Source organism: Gopherus flavomarginatus, chromosome 7, assembly GCF_025201925.1.
Source record: "Gopherus flavomarginatus isolate rGopFla2 chromosome 7, rGopFla2.mat.asm, whole genome shotgun sequence".
Taxonomy (NCBI): domain Eukaryota; kingdom Metazoa; phylum Chordata; order Testudines; family Testudinidae; genus Gopherus; species Gopherus flavomarginatus.
This window is the reverse complement of record NC_066623.1, coordinates 24,404,879-24,428,938: the sequence shown is the minus strand read 5'-3', so window position 1 is coordinate 24,428,938 and position 24,060 is coordinate 24,404,879. Positions and strand designations below refer to the sequence as shown.

At 38.9% G+C, this 24,060-nt stretch overlaps 1 protein-coding gene across 6 annotated transcripts in view; it reads left to right on the top strand.

The window, feature by feature from the left end:
• Positions 1-24,060, top strand: part of GABRB2 (gamma-aminobutyric acid type A receptor subunit beta2) — a 267,905-nt gene that overhangs the window by 93,710 nt on the left and 150,135 nt on the right. For all 6 annotated transcript variants that reach the window (XR_007775510.1, XR_007775509.1, XM_050962713.1 and 3 more), the window contains exon 4: positions 18,879-19,099. Coding sequence is in view for 4 of the 6 variants with exons in the window: in XM_050962713.1 (XP_050818670.1) it covers positions 18,879-19,099 (221 nt within the window). In the remaining 2 variants the exon portion in view is untranslated. The remainder of the gene's footprint in view (positions 1-18,878; positions 19,100-24,060) is intronic.

The following is a 24,060-nucleotide window of genomic DNA, read 5'->3' as shown; positions in this document are numbered from 1 at the left end:
CTACAGAACAGACACACTGAAGGTACATCTACACTACCCGCCGGATTGGCGGGTAATGATCAATCTATCAGGGATTGATTTATCGTGTGTAGTGTAGACACAATAAATCGATTCCTGATCGCTCTCCCGTCGACTGCTGGACTCCAGCAGTGCGAGAGGTGGAAGCAAAGTCGATGGAGGAACTGCAGCCTCGATCCAGCACTGCGAGGATGCGAATTAACTAATTTTAATTCAGTCTAAGATAAGTCGACTTCAGCTATGCTATTCTTGTAGCTAAAGTTGCGTATCTTAGATCGATTTCCACCCTCCATCCCACAGTGTAGACCAGACCTAAGATTTGCTGTATTTTATTGAGTGCATCCGTGCTGTGAAAACTGACCTGCAGAAACATCTCCACTCCGTCACAAATTCAGAAGCTAGATAGCTTTATATTTTAGGGGAAATATTAACAAGATAATATGCTTAATGAAACAAACAAAAAAACAAACAAAAAAGCCATTAACAGCTTCCTGCCAAACAAAATACAGCAAAATGAGTCCCTCTGAAAAGTTGTTATAAAATACTGGAAAAAGTAAATAAACACTCTAGAAATGAGTGTTCAGCCTGTCCATTTGAAAGCGAGGATGCAAAGGATAGAAGTTGGCTAGAGTGCTACTTGGCTCAATGAACACTAAAGAAACAGGTTAATCAAAACTTCCAGTCAGCTCTGTTTGTTTGTTTATTTTTTAAACTGCTGAGCAAGTTAGGGTTACGGAACCAATCCTCACTGAAGAGAACATTTTGTTGTTCATTTTAGCTCCTATAAGGGAAATTCTGCTTCAATGTGCAGGATATACCACTTGGAATGTAGCTGGTGCCACGTGTTATATGAGGTTGTGGCAAGTATTTCTAGAGTGTGCATCACTTTGTCACTAGGGAGGCATCAAGGTTCAATGTACTATCCTGAAGCCTTAAAAATTCTACCTTTCTTGCAGGAGAGGCATGTCATTTGAACAGGAATTCATTGTTATGCAGTAGAAATTTCCTTGTGGGACAGATGGAATTGGACATCACCCACATATAATAAGCAATCACATTGTGACTGCCTTTGCCACACTGAGATATTTGGGTACAGAGATGGATAAAATCCTAGCTAGTAGGCTGAATGCCATATAGAGCTAGGAACCTCCATTTAGTGTGGACAAAGAGGTGTATTCTGCAGTACATTTCATTGTAGCCTAGTCTCACGTGTATTTCTGGCAGTAGTGAATTTTAGAGGTGAGGGCCTGCTGAGAATGCTCTGCCTCCAGCACCTGCAAGTTTCACCCTTATAATAAGCACTCCTGATGAACCATGCTGGGTCAGTGAAGAACAAGCAGTCTGTTACATAAGTTAAGTCTAAACCAGTTAGGACTTTGTAAATGGCAATTGAAACCTTGAATTGACAGCCAGTGCTGGGCGATGAGTGCAGCTGTCATGTGGTTTCAACAATTTGCTTCTGTGAAGTCAGGCAACTGCATTCTGTAGAAGCCAAAGCTTCCTCGAGCCCTTCAAAATAAGTCCAGATAACCTGGCGGAGCAATAAAAAGTCATGGGTAAACTTGGTTTCTCTGAAAGAAAATGATCTTCTGGTCTGCCACAGATAAGAGATCTCTCTCTCTCTCTCTCTCTATCTCTCTGGGACTTGAAGCTTAATGAATCTAGAAAGGTACATACACTGCAAACCACTTTGACAGTAACTGGCCAGACAGCCATAAGTGAGCCAGTGCTTATAGATTTTATGAGCCAGCATCATCTCTGTTTGCTCTGGATTGATCTTTAGGCCATTTGATTTTCATACAAGTCCCGATCGCTGCTAGAGTGAAGCACAGAGTGGAGAATTTGAAGTCTATTACATATGGTTTGATAGAAAGAAGACAGAGACAAAGTTAATCAGTATATTGGCATACATAGTGATGGTAACGATCTCACCATTAGTTTCACACACATCTTAAATTAAGGGTATGAAAGGATTGCATCTCAGCAAGGCAATGTTTTAATGAATGCCTGGGGTGTCATCCTGTAGCTCTTCATGCAAAGTTTTGCAATATGCAATATTTAATTAAAAATATTATTTTGCTATTTTAAATAAATACCTGTCAATCTTTCTCATTGAAATAATTTTTCTAAAAAGCTAGTATGGTTATCTAGAAGTCAACTTTTAAGAGAAATGTGCTTTTCAATTTAGTGTTGCTTAGAAGTGTAAACTTGATCACTTTAAGCATTCAATTTTTTTCTTTCATTTCTTTACGATGAAAAAATCTCATTAGGAATTTAGTGTTAGGTTTACTTATTAGAAAATCAGTCACTGAAACAAACAAAATCACAGAAGTACACATCTCAGTGTTCATATAGGAACCAATTCAGCTAAACAGTGGAGAACATTAAGTATTTGCTTAAAGGTAACATGGTCCTAAGTGCTTTGCTGACTTGGAGCAACAGGCTACAACTATGACTGGATGAAAAAAGGAATAAGTTTTTCATGAACTTTTTTGCAAAAAAAAATATATATATTTTTGACCAACTCTAGGCAATTATTGCACTGTCACAGATTATGCTTTCTTCTTGTTCTTGAACTTTCTTTATATGCCACAGGTTTCCCTAATATTTCATTAAAAATGTCGATAAGGACTTCAAGATACATTCAGCATCTTCTGGTCTCTTCCTTTAGATCATCACCAAAAGTGGTTTTTGCCAACAAATCTCTTTTTTCTTTTGTAAAAATCTGCTTGTAGCTCTCTCCAGTTCTGCAAGATCATATTATAACCACCACAAATAAACAACATTAGCATGTTTTTCATAGTCTAGAATAATTATAACAAGTGGTCCTTCAGTCACAGCCTGTTAATGTTGAATTCCAAACTCAAATACTGTTTCTATTCTCTGACTTCAGCTCTCATCAGGAATTTTGTTGTTGCAGAATTGAATAACCAGTAAGTAGCCTGTGAATCCAGAGTTCTTCCAACATCTTTGGCAGTTGGCCTTATAGCCAATTTTGTGATACCCAACTGGGTTAAAATTCATAGTAAAAAAATTGGATACTCAAAGGGTTAGACTTTACATTTGGGTCTCGTGTGGGTTGCTGATACTTTTTAGAGCGCTTTGTAAACATGAATGTACTAATAGATTACAGTGAAACATGATGATGTTTCTGAGGCAGAAACTTTTTTGTTAAAATAATTGTCATGGTGTTTAAAGAAAATGTACTAAATTAATGTTAATACTTTAATCATTTTAACTTTTTAAATAATTAATTTAATGTTAATGCCCAGACCTGAGCTCTGTGAATCTCAAAAGTTTGTCTTTTTCACCAGCAGAGGTCGGACCAATAAAAGATATTAACTCACACACCTTAACTCTCTCTGTTAATACTTCGCACTCACACACTGTCTTTCATCTGAGAACCTCGCAACATTTTATGAAGATTACTAACCTCTTTAAACAACTGGGAAAACTGTGAGGCATTGAGAGGTTTACTGACTTGCCCAAAGTCTCACAATGAGTCAGTAGCAGAGCTTGATTTCCAGGCTCTCCACCCAGATTTAATGTACTTGATCACATTGCCTCTTGGTGTCAGGAGGCAGCAAATCAGGGAAGTAAATGGCATGGTGTGTATGCTGCACATGCTTTTTGATTAGAATGGCACACATATTGCTAGCCTTTGGTTAAGTGTGATGTCATGGCTCTGCCTGAGTGATTTGTTTGAGCCTAAAATCAAGTGTGTCTCTTGCTTAATTAATTGGCATGAGAGGAAACACTCCAGCTCTAATTGCATGATATTGCAGGGCATGAAGGCTAAGAGTATTGTATTGCCCAGTTATATATAGTTCAGTGTAGTTATAATTCAGTAGAAACAATGTAAATATTTGATACTGAAAGCACAGAGGAAGGAGTCTTGCCACTGTAATGTAGCCTCTTATCCACAGACTTCATGTCATCAGTGGGAATTGAACAAAGGGCTTTTTGCCCCCCAAAGAGACCGGAACCAGTAGAGCTGCAATTTTTCGTTAGCCAGTTGGGCTGGACTTGTGCCTTGGGTACTGAGTGTCCAGTGTTCAAACACATCTGAGAACTATGATGTTTATGTTCATAGCTAACATTCCTCATGTAAGACTGTTGCAACACTCAGTAATGTGTGGTCCTTAGTGGTGTGCTGCCTTAGGTAGATGCCTCTTGCCTGTTTTTTCCTGTGCTTGCGATATAGGATATTTGTGGTACATATTTTCTGGACTAATCCCTCATGGAATAAACATTTGGGTTATATGTTGGAAGAATCATAAATGTGCTTCAGACCCTGCAATTCCCATTTAGGAAAATGATGAATTACCTTTTAGGAAGTTTGTTGTGTGCTTCAAATCCAGTGCAGGGGAAGAGGCTTTGAAAGACCAACGATGTTCAAATCTAGCTCTATCAAAGGATTTAGATATTGGCTGAACACTGACCATGTGTATTTGAACTAGAGAGTCACTGACTAATATTGATATGACATGGATTGGTAGAATTTATGTTGACATTTGCTTTGGAATATCCATTGGTACAAAGCCATTACATTGACAATACTCTCTACTCTTGTATAGGTCACTGTTAGTCTCTCTAAAGCTTCAAGTTCATGCTTTGCACTGTTTTCTCTTATCCTCAGCCCCAAATGAGTAGTTCCGATCAACAAGGATACTCCAATTCTTGGCCTTCAAAGGAGGTCAGGGACTGGAATGGATTCTCAGTAGTAAGTCCTCTGCTATAGAGTTCTTACCTGAAAGAAATCTGTCAGAGCCTCACCATGCAAGGCACTGTATTTAGCCGTATGAAGTGGAAATCCATCAACTTCCTGGAAAAACTTGTACAGATACAGAGGGACGTCCCATTTTTTCATGTTCTCTGTATAATATATAGATATATATACACATCTTCCTACTGTATTTTCCACTGCATGCATCTGATGAAGTGGGCTTTAGCCCACGAAAGTTTATGCTCAAATAAATTTGTTAGTCTCTAAGATGCTGCAAGTATTCCTGTTCTATCTGTGTCTTTTGCGTCTCATTGTATGATGCACCTTTTTGTGTTCCGTATTTGTGTTTTCTGTGACAGTGGGTGGTGACACGTACTGGCTAGTCCTCTGAAGAAACTGGCCTCTTGTCTGTTAAATTGCCAACTATGTCTGCTGAAGGAGTGGGATAATGCAAATTGTTTGCTCCATAAGTAAATGTTGTATTTGTAGTTTTCTTTTATGAATAGCACCTGAATTTGTCAGTGATAGGGCCCCTTATAAATGCATGTAATAAATAAATTATAGCATGTGGTTCAGCTTCAAACATTTTCCAAAAGAGAGAATCTAGCCTTAAATATATCATGGTGGGGACTGAAATAAACTTTTTATTTTTACAAGTTAGGGATAACCAGGAAACCTGTGAGAGATGGACCACAGATGAGTTATTCAGTCATTTCTAATGAGAAGAAATTAATAACTTATTCTTTCTGTTGCTGCATGTTTTATTTATACGGCATTAAATTTTCCTCATACTCATTTATTTTTCTCCTCCTAAAATAGTTCGGTTGCATTATTTTCAAAGTGTTTCAATAGCTGTGCAGTCCCCTAATAAAAATGTAAGTCGGTGCTTTTATTACTGTGAATTCTGTTTTTGCAGAATGTAGAAGAAAAAGAATAAAGCTTTAAATGTGTCCCTGCCTGCAGGTATATGGGATCTTGGGGAGCAATTACCGCACAGGTGGGGTGCCAATTAATTTCTTTATTAAAGGAAAAAGGAAGTGGTGGGAATTTAACAATGAAATACGATGGGATGGGATGTATAGGGTGTTTACAATAGACAATGATGGGGGGGTTCTTATTGAACAGCGTAGGGAGTTCTAACAGTGGGGTACAGTAAGTGGGGTTCAGCACAATGGGATACAGTACAGTCAATAAGCGTATCAAAAAGAAATGCAAAATAAAATGGTAGCTTCTATATAAAATGGTCAACAATCTTAGATAGAATGTATTAAGTGGTTAGTGGCCTTATACACAATGTAACACAATGGTATCAACGCAAATACAAAGTATTTCAGAAAAGTGGAAGCAACCAATAGGGTGTTATAATTACAAGTAAAATGTGAATCACAGTGCAATAGTACAGTATGGGTGATAAGTGAAATTATGCAATGTAACGGTATAAAAGAAAATTAATGACTTAATTTGTGAGGCTAGGATAGCAGATAATCTGCAAGAGTGTACCTAAAGGCTGGGTCAAGGAACAGGGAGAGGGGAGGGGAGTGAATGATTAGTGGCAACTGATGAGAGGAGAGTGCGGCTGGAAGCAGCAAGAGACTCTGAAGCCCTGCAGGGTAAGGACAACGGAGCAGTGTGGTGGTGATCTTCGGTAGGGGAGGGGTAGCGGAGAAGTGTAAAGAAGGGCTAGAGAGAGGTTTAAGCAACAAGCAGACACCAAAAACAAAGGAAAAAAAGCGGCAAAGGGTTTGGGAAGTTTCACAGGAGGAGAAGCAGCAAGGGGTTTGCGAAGTTCGGAGGGTGATGCAGACGCCGGGGGGGGGAAGCAGCAAGGGGTTGGGAAGTTCGGAGAGACTGCAGATGCGAGGGAAAAGGCAGCAAAGGGTTATAACAGGGAGACACGGAGAAGCACACAGAGGGGGAGATTGGAGCGGGGAAAAAACAGACACGAATTCAAGCAGCAAAAAATCTTATCTATAGACACGGAGAAGTACACAGAGGGGGAGATTGGAGCAGGGGAAAAACAGACACGGGAAACTTCAGGGAGAGATCGGGATAGCGGGAAGACGAATGGTGCACTTTATGCTATGGGGAAGTTACAGAGGGCAGAGTGGTATGTGCCCAGGATCCAGCTCCCAAGGAAGCCAAGGGGTGGTGGCTGCAGCAGTGGATACAGCTGAAAGCAGAGAGCCCCGAGGCAAAGCCCACAGGAGCAGAGCTTAGCAGCTGCACAAACTTATTTTTAGCGGCAAAGTGCCACAGAGTTTAAGAGAGGTTTTAAGACACAGACCAAGGTTTAGTTTGAGTCTATGTGCTAGGGAAAGAGAGCCAGCAGCTAAAGTAATAAAATAAAAATATAGAAAGTTTCACAGAGGGATTCTTACCAGTCCCCAAGGCAGCAGCAAAGGCAGAAGCAGCAGTAACATCAGAAGAAGCAAAGAGGGCTCGGTACGGTCTTGATAATTAGGAGAGATCTCAGGCAGCAATTCGTTCTTCATGGGGGAGGGGGTTTAAAAACCAAGGGTACGCTCAAAAATAAAACGAGAGCGGAGAAAGGACCCCTCAAAACCCCTGGCTGATCAGACCAGGCAGCAATGCAGGAACCTTTCTGATGTTTGTTTCAAAAATGTCTGTTTTTAAAGGCAAACTTTAGGCAGTTTCCCGCCAGTAATCCTGATAGGCTCCCTCTGTCACAGGGAAGGAGGCACAGGGAAAAAACTGCAGGTGAGCTCAGAGACATGCCTGGGCATAGCCCTGTGCAATAGGTGACTCAAAAGCACATGAGGCCTATGACTCATGCCCAGGATCTTAAAAACACAAAAGGTCTTGCAGCTCTGGACATTGCCTGCCCTACACCGAGCCCAGGTTCAACGAGGTGATAACAGGACTAACCCTTTGAACAGGGCAGTGGTCCCATTTAGCATGCAGCACAAGTGGCCATCCCTTTGAGAAGGGCAATGGCTCTTGTTAAAAAACTTAAGGGTCCCTCCCTTTGAGAAGGGCAGTGGCCCTGGTAAACAACTTAACAGCCAGGGAAGGGCGGCCACAGGAGGAGAACAAAAACAAAATGGAGTATGAGGACAGCTGTAAGAAACAAAATGGAGTAGGGGGATAGCTGTAACAGACGAAATGTTGTTGTGCCAAGATTGGAATGTCCTCAAACTCTGAAGAACTTCAGACCAGGATCCAACCTTTGCAACTGAACCCTACTTCAGTTCTCAACATCTCTGAAATTTAGGAACTTCTTTGTCTGCCTTGGGCCCTTCTTGATTTCAAATGTTAGTTATTAATTGATTATGCCTGGGTCCCGCCCCCCCCCCAATATTTTAGTTAGTTTTTTGTATTAAAAAGCATGCAACATACATTTGTGTTTTGATATACAAGAGTCACACTTTATTATTAGATGAGAAAGTTAATTAAATATACAGTGATCAAATAGAAAAAGTTAGTGTTTATTGTTGATTTTTTTTACCAGCCTAGAAGAATAATTAGATAATTTAAAGTCTTTTGAATTGGGATCACCCTTATCAGGAGTCCATCAACCATGTGTTCCATAGTTGGACAGTTTAATTAAGGTAGACATCTCAGAAGTCTTATTGCTGTTGACCATCTGGTACTCTAGCTGTAACCAATTTCCAGCTACATTTTATGACATGTCATAATGATGTATGGCTTTTGTAGGTAAATTGTGCTCTGGGTACAATAGTTTTAGACTATTCACCATATTTTTAAGGCTGGTCTTGTGGTTAAAAGCACAGGTCAGAAATCTAAGACGGATTCTGTTTCTGTTTATGCTTCTAACTTGATATGGAACATACAAGAAATCACATGACCTTATTGTGCCTCATTTTACCCATTTGTAAAATGGAGATGATAATACCTAACTACCTTATGTGCATCCAGTTAAAATTTGTAGCATTCTCAGAGAAAACCATGCCAAAACAATGGCTTAAAGAGAAGATGATCTGGTGTAATATGATTGTTCATTGATCATAGCTTTTGGCACCAAAAATGTTAAAGTTAGTTAAAGCCATATTTAATTACAGTTGTCTATCACAAAAATCCCATCGCTTTCACAGGTAGGTTTCAGGCCAGAACATGGAATGGAAAGGGTATTAGTTAGATCTGTTGATAGATACATCTCTCTTCTCCATTGATGGGAGGAGGATATCTGTTCTCATGTTGTTAGATCTTTCTGTTAAATTTAATACCATTAATCTCATCTAGAAAATGTACCAGAGGATAATTGAAAGTACAGAGTTGGAGGAGTTTCCTTCTTTTCAGGTCACTCTCAGAGTGATGACTGGCAGTTTTTCCTCTGCTATCAGATTATGTGTGTGTGGACTATCTTAAAGCACCGTATTATTGCCTACTGTGGCTAAGTCATTACGTGATAGTTCAGAGCACAATCTTCTTGCCAGTCACAGATAGATGATGTTTTTCAGCAGCTGTAACTATTTGAAAGTCCAGAAGGAGAGTAGGAAACAATTTGTCTATTTCAGGGGAGATCTTTATTAGGGAGTGATGGTGGCTAGTCCTTCAAAATGCTGCCTCCTTACCAACAGCATCACCTTTGTCTTGCTGAAGTTTTGTGTCAGCAGCTGCCTTTCATCCACTTGTTGATCTTGACCAGGTCCTGAGATAGCTGGATGGACTGTTATCAGTGTCCCTAGTGAACAAAGAACAGAGAAGGATGTTATCTGCATGTTGTTGTTTGTGACCATGAAGTCTCACAATTACCTCCAGTGGTTTCATTTGGATAGTGCAAACTGATATTCATCAATCATTAACTTGGCTGACTGTAACATGGTCTATTTGTGAAATGTGTTGTTATCTTCTAATATATTTATATTAGCAGCAGTGAAAAGTTTCTCCAGATATCCTTGCACAAAGTTAGTGACTGAGCCTAGGGTGATAGTCATATATATGCTAATTTTAATACACTAATCACTGAATTTTTATTAACACAAAGGAAAGTTAACTTCATCTTGAACTTGCCGTTCTTATGATCTTTGTGTATCTTGACAGAAACAAAAGGCGTACTCAGCATAAATGTCTAGAAACAAGGGGACAGTAATGAAAGCTGCGCGAAAGGCTTCGTATGTACTGCTCACATGCTTAAAGATGAGCATACGTTTATGTGCTTTACTGCATCAGTTTGCAGATCTGGGGGGAAATGATGGGCCTCTGATCCCACAGCCTTGATTCCTCCTCCCCTGAAATCGCTGTGTTCCCAAGCAGCCCAAGTGGCTCTACGAAGAATCATGGAGATATCTAATCCATGAAAGAGTAGGGCTCAGGGTTTGTTGGAAATGAAATGGGGCAGCAGGGAAGTCAACAAAATCAAACCTATGTAAGTTGGTTTATTTCTAACCCTTACAAATCCATTAGCCGGATTGGAACTCTGTAAGGTCCTCTCAGCTCTAAAAATAGCACTGTTTTTGTTCGTTTTCTAATAATTATTGATTGGAGCATAGTTTAACTGGGTTGAAAACAAGCTCCATGAAAGTTAGATGAACTATCCACTGTCTATGTACATGTATGTGCACAACTAATCTCTGTCTGTGTTGGCTATGTATATATGGCACATACGCAGAAATGATTATTCATTGAGCCTTATTTCACATTTCACTCAACCCATTGTAATTATTTTGCGCCAGGCTTTCTGAGTGCATTGGCTCCTGTTTCACCTGCACATTCATTTTTACCTCCTAACAATCCTTACCGCTATTTCATGAATTTCTCAAGAAGGGACTATCTTTTTTTATAAAAATCACCTTTCCTGGCCTCCAGTTCCATCTAGTTCTCTGTCCCTCATTTGTTCTGTGAGGACAAAGAATTTGCATACCGTTTGGAACTCTACCCTTAGGGCACCAGGGAACTCCCTTATTAACTGTAAGATTAAGGATCTTTTTCTTTTTCATATCGCTTCTAGCTGAACATGTTTGTAATCTCTTTCAAAGTGTTAAGTGCCTTGGGATGCTCACAAGACAGACCTCTTTAAAACCGAGACTCTATTGTGCATTTGATTTCCTTATTCCTGTTTCAGTTCAGGTTTTAAAAATAGAGTTGTTCCTTCCTTACTGAGCTGTGAATTGTATCTTATGTGACTAATGAGCTGGTGTGTCTAAATTTTTGGATATTCTACTTAATATACCCAAAAAGGTCTGATTTTCCGAAAGTGAGAATTCTCATTGCTATCTAAAAATGATTCCTTTTAAGGTGTCTCAAGTTGAACATCCAAAATCACTGGTCACTTTTGGAAAATTAAGTCCTTTTGATTAGAGAGAGATCTGAACTACAACACCAAATCTGAACCTCTCTGAAATTTGGATTTGCTTCTGTTTTTCCAGTTTATGGCTTCTCTATATAGTGCCACAGTGCGAAGTAGGATGTGTGTGAACTGTAGAGTTGCTCTCTAACTTCCCCGTGTAGACCCTGTTGTGAGGCTCTGAAAGGTACCTAGTTCATGTTGAGAGAGCCCCATTTCAGACTGGATTAGATTAATGCTCACTTGGGTACCATTTAGAGCAGGAGGTGGGCAAAGTTTTTTGCCTGAGGGCCACAATGAGTTTCTGAAATTGTATGGAGAGTTGGTTAGGGGAGGCTGTGCCTCTCCAAACAGCCAGGCATGGCCTGCCCCTGCCCTCTATCTGACTCCCCTGCTTCTCGCCTCCACACGGCCCCCCTGGGACCTCTGCCCCATCCACCCTTCCTTGTCCCCTGACTGCCCCCAGACCCTCTGCCCCTGACTGCCCTCTCCATCCCATCCAGCCGCTCCTCCTTCCTGACTGCACCCCGGGACCCCTGCCACCGTTCAGCCCCCCTGTTCCCTGCCCTTTGACTGCCCCGACCCCTATCCACACCCCTGCTCCCTGACCACCATCCCAAACTCCCCTGCCCTCTATACAACCCGCCCTGCTCCCTGTCCCCTTACTGCGCTGCCTGGAGCACTGGCAGCTGGTGGCACTACCATACAGATGTTTCATAAAAGTATATACTACAGGCATTTTGCTGTACCTTTATTTAAGGTGTCTACCATCTCCTTTTCCTGTCACTTCTAACAAAGAAAGTTTTTGTCTTCACCTCAAATTATTGATGGGTTCTGGAGCAGGTTATGTCATAACAAAAGCAATACTCATTAGTCTGTTTTCCAAAAAACACGTAGACATATAAACCAAATGCACCAGGACAGGCAGCCTGGAGGGATGAACTGTGGCCAGTGGGAGCCGTGATCGGCCGAACCTGTGGACGTGGCAGGTAAACAAACTGGCCCGGCCTGCCAGGGGCTTTCCCTGAACAAGCAGCAGTCCGACTTTGAGAACTACTGCTCTAGAAAATGTGCCCCTCTAATTTGCACTGCAGTACCATGTAGACAAAACCCAAATGGCATGGGCCTGTCTTTCTGATGAGCTGCATCAGAGCATCAACTCCAAAGAGTTCGGAACTTTGGAGTTGTTCAGATTCCAGGTTTTCAACTCAGTTAGAGGAAGGCCCATCTCCTCTGTTGAACATAAAGAAGGAAAGTTGTTCTTTGTTAATGTTGTGTGGGTAATTGGCAGGGAAAGATATATCAGTACATGTAGGTCATAATTTAGAACATGCATCGCATTCACTATTCCTGATTTTCTAAGGGCATTGGAGGAGAGTTAGCTATGGCTCATAAACTTAGAAATGGGCTGTTATGTTACTGTAATGAAGAGTAATACATTTTCTTACTGGCAATGCATAACTAAACAGCTTTTGATGTCTGGTTATGGAACAAATTTTGCAGATTTGGTAGTAAACCAAAGAATAAAATAGTTAACATAATACTGCAATCCTGTTTTTAAGGACTTGAATCTTTTATGGTGAACTAAGAAAAACATTTGATTTTTTTTAAAAAAAAGGCTTTTTCACATGTAATATCATTAACAGACTGTATGGATAGGTTTAACATTTTTAAAGGGAAACACATTTTATAACAAAATGATTGAAAATTCCTTCTTCACTTACCTACTTGCATGGTCCTTAGTACAGGAATGCATGTCTCCATTAATATTAGGTGACTTCCTACCAAACAAAGCAATGAAGGGTGCACAGGAACATATTTCTTGTTTTTTCAGGTGTATGTGATTCCAGCAACAGGAGAAATGTAAAACCCAGAACTAAGAATTTAGGCTAAAAGGCTTGTTCATCTGTAAATGTAGAACACAGCGGGAAGAGGACTATATGAAAGTTTCACTATTCCGTTATATGTGGAAGGGAAAGCAAGGCTATTAATATCATTCTGACTCAGAGCGTGCTTTTAACCAGATAGGAAGAAAGACTGAAAAAAAAGCATTTAAAACCTCTCCTTGATGGACTCTACTGGGAACAGAAATGGAATCATTCATTCAACCAGAGTTTCTGTGCTATAGAGGATGTTTCTTTCTCTTTACAAAAAAGTGAGAGTTTATCCTACCTCAAATACATTGACTTGTGCACTGCAAGAGAAGCCGGATCAGCTAACTTTCAAATATTGTATTTTAAGTATCATTCCACTAGTTCAGTGAGTGGAAATGGAAGTTGAAAAAAGCAAATAACTGTTCCTGTCATATCTTCAAAATGCATGTATTTGCATGTTGACCTGTTTTCATAATCAAGTCAATAATTGCACACACAAACCTGATCTCTGTGTGGAAAGGTTAGCAGAAGAAAAAGTCTAATGGGTCAAGCCTGGGATTAGGAATCAGGAAGTCAGATTAGGGTTTCATTTACAATTCTACTCTGGACTTGCTGTGCAACCCTGAAGAAGTCAGTTAACTTCTTTGTCTGTTTCCCCATCTGAAGGTGGGATTTCTAGAAATGCAAAGTATTTATTTTAAATGTGAGTTTTGGGGAGTGCCCACATCACAAGTGTATTTTCACGTGTCCTTTGAAAGCTTGTCCCTTAAACAGTAAAACTGGAAGTGGCAAATGTGGGAGAGGGAAAAATGTTAATAGACCTCCATTTTTGTGTTTTGTGAGGAATTATTCTTGCCTGTTCTGTCATAGAGCGTGCCTGTGAGTATTTCAAAAGAGAAATCTCATGCACCCTTGACAGTCCTGAGAGAGGTTAATTTCAGTGCTGCTAAATTACAGAAAACTTTATTAGGGAGTTTCCGGGGGGCAGGGGAGTGTAATTCTTTCATCTGTCTACTGTGGCACTAGTTTCCATTCTCAACCATAGTCTCTTGCCATCTGGACAGTAGCTATGAAGTGTAGCTACAAAGTAAATTAATTGGGAATTAGTGTAGCAGTTTGCAGAGTAACTTGTGTTTGTCCAAGTGTATCTCTAAGTTTCTCTGTGTTAGCAGACAGATGGTGAAAGTTAACATGTGAGGCACAGTCACAGTAAACAATCACCTATTCAAAATAAGATAGTTTGGGGCATATGAATCTTTTCTCAGGCTGATGGATAGATACAAGCTCTCAGACACTAATAAATTCTCTGACTGACTGGGTGTTCATAATCAAAACAGCTTTATTGACTGCATCTGCTAAAAGGGACAATAATCATATTTCTTACGCTAACAATTGTCACAAAGCAATGCAGATCATATTAAATAGGAATACTCAAACAAAACACTGTGAGCTGCCTTCTGATCTCATCGAAAATTAAAGTGATGCCATTGTGCCTCTTCTGGTAGTTTGAAAATGAAGGCTGCCTGTCTCTGGCATTATTTTACAGTCATTGTTCCATGGACAGTCAGAGAGAGACTGTGTATCTGTACTAGGTATTGTCTATGGAGTGAAAAGTGTTATGTGTAATAAAATATACAATATATACTTAATATAGTTCCTCTTTTGTTTAACAATTCACAGTGATACACTTACAAGTATATTCTCCGCCCAATTATCAAAAGACCAGCACAGCTCCAAAATATTCATAAAGAGCCTGATTCAAAGTCAATTGGTTCCTAAACCTGCAAAGACATATACATGTGTGTAATGTTATACATTATGAATAGTCCTATTGAACTAATGAGACTTACTCAATCCATAACATTAAATATATAAATCAGGTTGGGTTTGATTTAAATAAAATTGATTTAAATCGTGATTTAAATCACTAGTCAGGAAGACTCGATTTAATCATGGATTTCTTTATAAAAGTGCATTCTTGTTGGTTGTTATAACCGTAATACATATTCTTCACAACTCAGAGATAGGTGTAGGTTTCATTTTTAGAAAGTACACACTATACATTTTTAAAGTGATTTATTTTGAAAAGATTTCAGATTAGTTTTACAGCTACATTAGAAAATGAATGATTATTTGGTTATTTCATTTACCAAAGATAATTGAAGCAGATTTTTATGAAGTCTTTGGGAAGTGAATGATCTCCAATTCAACAGGTTAATCGTTAATGTTTGGAGGATTTTCTTGCCATGCTGTATTAGGAGGAGAACATCACCAGACAGACATTTAAATTATTTTATTTAACTAAAACACCAACATTATGTATTCTGGATTTTTTTCTTCAACAGCAAACATATTTCAACAAAATAAGCATATGAATTTTTGAATTTAGTTAAACGTTCAAGTTTTTTAAAATCAGGTTTGTTTTTGTTAAAATTGTTTTTAACTAAAATAGTTAAATGAAATATTAAAAAAAATTAAATTGACTATGTCAGCCAGGTCAACAAGAGCAACTTAAAATATTGGTTTCTGCAGCTAACTCAGTCATCTTCACCTTCATTTTCCTGTTTGTTCATAATCTGGAAAAGAAAAACAATCTTTCCTGCTTTTCCAGGTCCCAAATGATTTCTCAATTTGGAATGAATTAGTCCAAAGGAGGAAGATATTCTTTCTACACACGCAGAAGAAGCTACTGCTGTTAAAAGTGAGATTATCACTTCAACAGTCTCTGAATGCAAGTGCTTAAGTGACTTCTACCAGTTCACTGGTGTGATGGTCTTTAAAACATCATCAGCAAACATATATGGCTTGAATGGTTCACACTTAGTTCTGAAGTTTATTATAATTGGCATTATGGAGGGATGATTGCTGGATGTCCATTCATAGCCAACCCCTCTTCTTCAGCAGTTAGGGTTTGACCGTGGCACTGAGTATTGAGAATATTTGCAAGAAAATGAGCTGGAGATCATGCTTGTCCCGTTCGGTTTTTTAATGCTTGTAATTTAACTCTGTCACTGCATATTTCTTTTTAAGATTTCTCTTAGTTCCTTCCAAATTTCAACAGCATCAGCAATAAAACAGCTATTTCCCTGCATTTTGTTCAGGACTACAGAAGTAGTCTTCAGGGTACTCAGCATGTGTTCAACATTTCTCTTAAGCCCAATGTTGAGAACTCTGGCTGTGACAGTGCCATCTATTTTTTCACAATTTTGTTCACAAACTGTCGTCAGATTTGGCCAGTTCTTAATATAGTACTCAAAACAGTCCATTGCTGAGTTCCATTGCACGTCTTGTGGGAGAGTTAGCTTGGTTCCTCCCACTTTTTTCAGAGCAACTGCTGCAAAATGGTTGTTACAAAAGTATTTTGCAATTTCAACATTAGCCTTTATTTCTGGAACACTGAAGTCTTTGGCTAGGAGGTGCATCAAATGAGCAATGCAACCGTATGTTATTACCTTGGGACTCTCTTCACTCTCTTCTAAATTTCTTCTCATCTTGGATACATTTGCATCATTGTCTGTAACCAAGCTATGTACTAGACATTTGAATTTTTCTTCAGAGTTTATTATAGCTTTTACTGCTATTTCATGGAAGTATTTTGCTGTGTGTGCATTTCCTGATATATCAATTGTTTCTGTAAGGAAGACATTCCCTTCTTCTGTTGTCACGCAAGCACATACAACAGGATCATTGTGGACATTGCTCCCACCCATCAAGACTCAGGTTAACAATTTCACCATCTAGACCTTTTGCACACTGCTCAATTTCTCTTTCATACACTTTATCCAGCAATTTGCCTGCGACATCTGCTCTGTTGAATGGACTGTATCCTGTTCTTAATGACTGAACCATGTTAATGAAGCGAGGGTTCTCAATCATACAGAAATGAAAATTTGTTGCATAAACAAACTGGGCAATTTTTTTTATCGATTACTTCTTTTTGTAATCTGCTGGTTCTTATCACAAATTTATCTATCGTTGTTTCTGGATGGAGATTTTCTTCTTCTTGCTACTGTGGCTTTGTGATATACGTGATGTGACTGAAACATCATCATTAGCAGATAACTCTGAAACTATAGAAAATGATGGTGATCTTGAAGATGAATAGTCTTCAGAATCCTGTATGCTGAGGATGGATTCTCCTAAACAAAATAAGTCAATGCAGTTATTTAATTATTATTACCATACTTCTCATTTAGTATTACTCATTGCATTCATTGACACTCAGTACTAATTTAAAGGTACAATTGTAAAAGGAACATCTGCCTATTTCAGCTATTTATTTTTTTATCACAACTGCATCTAAAATAATAGTACCATAGAGTAACAACTATATTTTTTGCTCAAACATGAGAATTCAAGAATAGTCCAGAAGGAAGACAGGCAGTCCTTAAGAAAGAAGTATGAAATAAAAAAGTTTACCAACCTGAAGATCCTGCATGTTCAGACATGTTCCTTTCATCATCTTCAATGAAGCTTCCCCCTCATAAGGAACATTTCTCATGATGTTGTTCATTTGGGAAACCAGGCCTGTTTGCATTTTGCACACATGCCTGTCTTACCCACAGGTAGAGGAACTTCATTAAAATATTCCCAAACTGGGTCTGTTTTATGGCCTGCTGCCATTGTATTTTTCCTTCTAGTGAGAGAATGGTATGGTAGATCTCAAATCAATGAAGGCTACGCTCAGAAAGACCTCAAGACTCCTGGAATATGCTGCTCAAACAGTTTCACTTTTGTTTCTACTGCCTGTCCCTCCCTTCTTGCATTTATCTCCAGACTTCTTCTTGTCCAGGTCTATTCCACCCCCAATGATTTTCTATTCACTGAACTTTTTGAAACTTTGCACTTTTAGAGCGAGGCAAGGGATTGACTCCGTATACACAAATTTGCAGAGGGACAATAGAGTTGAGGTCTGTTATTTCTCACCTCTATATATTATTTATTTAAAAACATTTTTTGCTGTTAACAAGCGTGTTATCTCTGGAGACACAAATCCACAGTTTGAGAACTGCAAAATTAAGCATCTCTGATGGTATCTTCTAGAGTCTGAGAACCGAGTCCCATTGGCCAGATAGAAAGATTAACCTAAATAATCTATACAGAAGCCCCTGAAACCCCATAAGATTGGGTCCCTAATCCATGAACTATAACTCATTTACAAAACTTTTCTTAAACATTACATGAATATATTGTCTCATACTATAGAATTAGAATGTATAATTCCTATTTCATGAGGAGATATCTTAGAGCCATAATGTATCTTAATTAAAACTATCTTTGGATAGGTTTTTCCTCAAAAACCATTTTATCAAAAAAAATCCGATTTAGATTTTAAAAAATCCATAAAAAAATTATTGATTTTTATCCACTCTGATTTAAATAAAACTCTTTGAAATTGGGGCTAGGAGTCTTTCTTGTTGTTTTAGTGCCCTTAATGAAAGCTAACAGGGTCGAACGCGTTTTTCATGTAGAAAAGATTGTAAAAGGGGTTGGTTGTATTTTTAGGAAGAGATACAGGGCCTGGTTCTGAGGTGACACACATTCCTTGTTACACCATTGAATTCAGCAGAAATCATGGAATAAAAAGTCAACACATAATTTGGCTCCGATTCCATGTTTTGGAATCTTGGAATTTCCTGTGTTCTAGAACACAAAGACTTGTAGAACTCCTTGAGTATATTTTCCATAAATTGTAGAGAAACTTCAAACAGCAGTGTCAAAAAGGGTTAAAATTTTTAATAGGCCCTCAAATTCATTTCAGTAACATTGGGTAATACCCCAGTCTACCTGTATTCCAATCCCTATTATTAAGAATGTGCGTAGTCTTTTCCTCTATATATACACGTAAATAAACAACCTGTGAAAATACAAAGCTGAAGTTTCTGTGCGCAAATGCTGCCACAAAGTATAAGCTGCATTTTAATATAGTTGCGGTATATGCCTACGTATATAGTCTGTTTCAGTGCGAATAATGATTCTATTTTTAATATTGCAGGACTATACTTTGACAATGTACTTTCAGCAAGCGTGGAGGGATAAGAGGCTGTCCTATAATGTAATACCTTTAAATCTTACGCTGGACAATAGAGTAGCTGATCAGCTTTGGGTTCCTGATACCTACTTCTTGAATGACAAGAAATCATTTGTACATGGGGTCACTGTGAAGAATAGAATGATTCGCTTGCATCCAGATGGAACAGTCCTCTATGGTCTAAGGTCAGTGTCATCCATTTTTAACTACATTTTTAAATCAGTTTCAAACTGAAAAGTACTGTATATAGATCTTCACTAACCATCTGTCTCAACTGCTGGCATATTGCAGACAACGTCGTCTTAAATGTTTTAATAACAGATAAGACTATAAAAGCCTTTTTGGATAAACTTTGAGGATTAAGTGTTGTTTTTAATAACATTCTAAGATGTTTGTTTTAATAACTTATGAAGATATAGAAGCTTTTTTGAATAAACTTTCTGGATTAAGTGTCCTTTTCAGGAGTGCTTCCGTAAAGGATTTGAAATAGAAAGTATCAAGTGGAGGTTAGGGGTGAAAAAGAAGGTGGGTGCAACTGGTACATTCATTATTTTAAAAAGTCAGATGCTCCATTTTATAAATCATTTTTGGGATGAGCTGCTCAGAATGGGCTGCACTTCCTTTTGATGGCAGAGAATTTTCTCCATTTTCCTGATATGCAGCTGGAGTTGAAATGTTTCTTCTGTGTCTTTTATGTTGTTAGATGTGATATTAGGTGGTTATGCTGCTCGGTGGTGTCATGGTAAAACAATGGAACAGCCTAACTGTACCATAGGAAAGCTCAACAATTCTTTTTTGTTGAAAACAGTTCCTGAAAATGGCAATTTAAAACTACAAAGCTGGTAATGACCTGAAATGATTGGAGTGTTCCTGCATTACAGTGTGACAAACTTCCTACTCAGATCTCTCAGATGTTGCCCTGCCCTCAGCATGTACTGAACTAGAAACAGATGGAGCTTAACTTTGTTTCTACAAGTGTCTTGGGTTCTTGTTCTGAATCTTTTTTTCCCTTAGCCTGGAGTGTTAGTGATGAAAAGTAGTTATTATATAAGGGGTATTCAGTCCTGTGTGAAATAAGTTCATATGTCCTCATCACAAATGCCTCTAATTATTGGTGCTCTTGTTATCAGTCTCAGCAAATACATCCAGGACAATCGATCTGGAGATTCAATTACCCGCTCATGGTGGCCTCCCAGATATTGCTTTCGAAGCACATTGGATAAAGTGGGGACATGTATAATCTGTGTTGTTTTTTCTGTACTTTGTTGATAAATGAAAGACTTCAGTCTTAATTACTGTGAATCTGTCTCTGTTTAATTAATGGAAACAAACAAACAATAAACCCTACCACCAACAAAAAGCCTCTTTGGATCTGGATCCAAGAAGGGAAAGGAATCAGTATAGACAGCTATCATATGGGTAGTTTTGCTGACATACTTACAAGTGATATGGGTGGTTTGTGGTTGTTGCTTTACGAACATTGTAGTTATCATCCATCCTTGTATTGTGCAACAAAATTTAAATTGCTCTTGGCACTCATTACTGCAATGAAGATCAGGTATCCAATTCCTTTGTTTTCTTATGAGTGATGTCATGTTCGGTCTGGGCACCTTTGACTGCAGCAGGTCAGAATGAGTGGTTGTGATTAACAATATTTATTATTTATGTACTATATGCTGATCTGCACAATGTGCCACACTACCCCATACTTGCCCCAAACACAGTATGGGGTGTGTTCATTGTAACAGCAATGCCTCAAGGAACAGACTGAATCTTCAGGAGTTTGGGAGGTTGAGAGGGAAGTGCATGTTACGCAAATTGGAGGCTGCTTCAGATGCCTTTGGTGGCTTGAAAGAAGGATGGGGGAAAGCCAAGATGACACAGCATGATGTGAAGTAACCAAGGCTGAAAAGCCTCTTACGTGTTTGTTTAATGAGGACTAAACACGCACCCTTTTTCAGAGACTAATACATGGATTCCCAAAAGAGAGCAAAGGGATGAGGATGGAACTGAGGCCTAGAGAAGCAGGATATGAGATAAAAAGGAAAGGGAAGCAGAGACAAGCAGAAGCTGGACTGGTGGTTAGATGGCAGCCTGTCAGAGTTCAGAGAACAAGCAAAGTCCTTTGCTTCCTTTGCTTGGAGTGCTGCAGAGGCAATGCACTCAGCCACTGGCTCAAACATGGCTTGTATAACCATTTCAGGCTGACTGAAAGAGCAGCAAGAATGGGTTCTAGAGGGAAGGTCAATGCAATGCTTGGTTATGAGTGACTGAGAGTAACTGGGCAAAATAAGAGGATTGGAGGAAATGCCTCTTACCCATAAAAATAAAGGATGGAGAGAAGAAAAAGCAGGATAGAGAGAGAAATGCAAGTGAGGGCTAGAGAAACACTGGCTGAAATAAGAGCATGGGGGAGTCGATAAATCTACAAAGTAAATGCAGGATAAGGAATACATAAAAGAAAAATTAAATAAAAGTTCAGTGAATGTGTATAGCTTTCCAAGAGGGTGTGAGGTGGTGGGGGAAAAGAGTAAGTATATTGATGCTTTGGAGGAGTGCTTGAACTTAGAACTGATTGATGGTGAATTTCCATTTGTTGTCAGCTTATAGCTATCATGACTAGGTGTGTGCAACTAACTCATTTGTTCTGTATGGATATGCTGCTAAAAAAAAGGTGATGTGTACCTGTTTGTTTTTACTGTTTACTCTGAACTTGAGTGTAAGCAGAAATAGCTTGCCACTTGAATATAGGCAAAGTAGCTCTACATCTGCTTAGAAGTATCAACTGTAAGTATCCTGGTCTGAAAAATATTGGGGGCATTTATGTTCCTTTGTTGTTTTTCTTTTTTTGTGCATACACTGATATTAGGCATGCAAGTGCCTTTTGAAATGTGGCTTTTAGTATAAAACTTGTTACATTTGCTGAGCCAACTCACTGATTTATCTGATCTCCAGATCTCTCTCTGCATTGCTGTTCTTGAAAGTAACTCTGTTGGACCTGAGAAGAGTTTAAAGATTTCCCCCTGAAAATCAAGGCATTTAGTTAGATGGTTTTAAGAGTCTAACTTTAGAGGCCCAAGTTTTGAAAATTTTGGCTTCACTGATTTTCCCAAAGCCATATAATTAGTGAGTAACAGAGCTGGGATTAGGATCCAACTCTTTTTGGCTCCCAAGCTCCATTCTCAGTTCACTACATGTCACTGCCTCTTGTACTATAGTTTCAAAGTAAAGATTAGTATTTTACAGATAAAGAATCATTATTCTAGCTACCACAAAAAGTGATCCCAACTAGATGTGTGTGTCGATAACAAAATGTGACCTGCATGAAATTATACTTTCTCTTTGGGGTGATCACGTAATTTGCATTTGTAACTGCAATGGCATATCATTTCTAATGCAACATGAAATTGGTGAGGCAGTTGCACGAAAACTGCAAAATTCAATCCTGTTTTTGTGCTGACAGAAATCAAAGCAATGTATTTCACAGCTGGAACTTTAATGCAGATCAAGTATTGCCTTGTGAACTCTAGAGGAATAATTTGTCATGGGTAAGTGCAGGGAATTTAATTGATATTATGTTGTCTGATATTCAGGTTCAGTTACGCCACCCAAAAGTCTCTAAATGCTGGCACATTATGGTTAGTTAGTAATATCCCAGTTGTGTGTTGTGCATGAGAACAAACTAAGATTATGCTTTGGAACCATGGTGGGTGTTGTGTTACTAGATAATAGGTTTTTTTTGTTGTTTTGGTGCATTGTTGTTGCGTTTTTTTGATGTTTGGGCGTGTTCTAAAATGAGAGGGGTTTTTGGTTCTTGGAAATAAACGCCATCAAAAACAAAAAAATACAAGGAGGATAAAACATCTTGCACAGCAACAGTGAAAAATCTGGTAAATTTATGTAGTCCCCAATAAAAAAACACACTCAGTATTTAATATTCTAGGGTAGCAAAACTATAATTAAGACTGTACCACAGTTTTCAGTTTAACAGGATTCTTAAACCTTTATATCTATATCTATAGATAGATATAGATACATAATAAATATAAGATAAACTAAACAAGATTTTACTTTTTCAATGTTTCTGAATTTTTCATGGCTTTTTCTGAAAAGCACCTTATTTTTGACGAAAACTTAAAAAAAAATGCTTTGAAAATGAACGTTTCCTGAACAACCTTTTTTGTTTAAAAAAAAAAATGAAAATTTGACCAACTCTAATAATGTATCTAATTCTTTTGTCACACCAGCTTCATGTTAGCATAACTCTGTTCCCTTGGGTGGAGTTCGTTTTCAGTTTCAATGGGACTAGAGTAAAATTAGGTCTCTTGTACTTGATAGTGTGATCAACAGTATTTGGTTGCAGAGCAGAGCCCAGAGCTGGAGTGCGGAGCAGCTCTGGAGCAATGGAGTTGCAGGTTTTTCCCTGGAGCTGGAGCGGAACTGGCGCACAGCTCCAAAGCTCTGTTTTGTTTATCTTTACTTGTAAACTTAGGCCCAGATTTTTAAAGGTATTTAGGCCTTCGTAGATTCTAAGTGTGGAAGGGACCACTGTTGTCATCTAGTCTGATCTCCTGTATAGAATTTCCCCAAAATAATTCCTAGAGCAGATCTTTTAGAAAAACATTGAATCTTGATTTAAAAATTCTCAGGGATGGAAAATCCACCACGGCCCTTAATACATTGTTCCAATGGTTAATTACTCTCACCTGTAATAAAATTGTGTGTCTTTTTTCCAGTCTAAATTTGTCTAGCTTAAACTTCCAGCCATTGGATTATGTTATACCTTTCTCTGATAGATTGAAGAGCCCATTAGGAAATATTTGTTCAGCATGCAGATACTTATAAACTAGGGGTGGGCAAACTACGCCCCATGAGCCGTTTTAAGCTGGCCTGCGAGCTCCTGCTGGGGAGCGAGGTCTGGGGCTAGCCCTGCTCCGGTGCTCGAGCTAGGGCACAGGGTATGGGGCCGCACCATACAGCTCCTAGAAGCCATGGCATGGCCCCTCTCTGGCCCTTCAGCTGGGGCATCATAGCCCCGCACTCCAATGGCCCCTCTCCAATGGTCCCCTCCAGTGTTCCAATGCGAGCTGCTGGGGCGATGCCTGTGGATGGAGCAGCGTGCAGAGCTGCCTGGTCATGTCTCTGC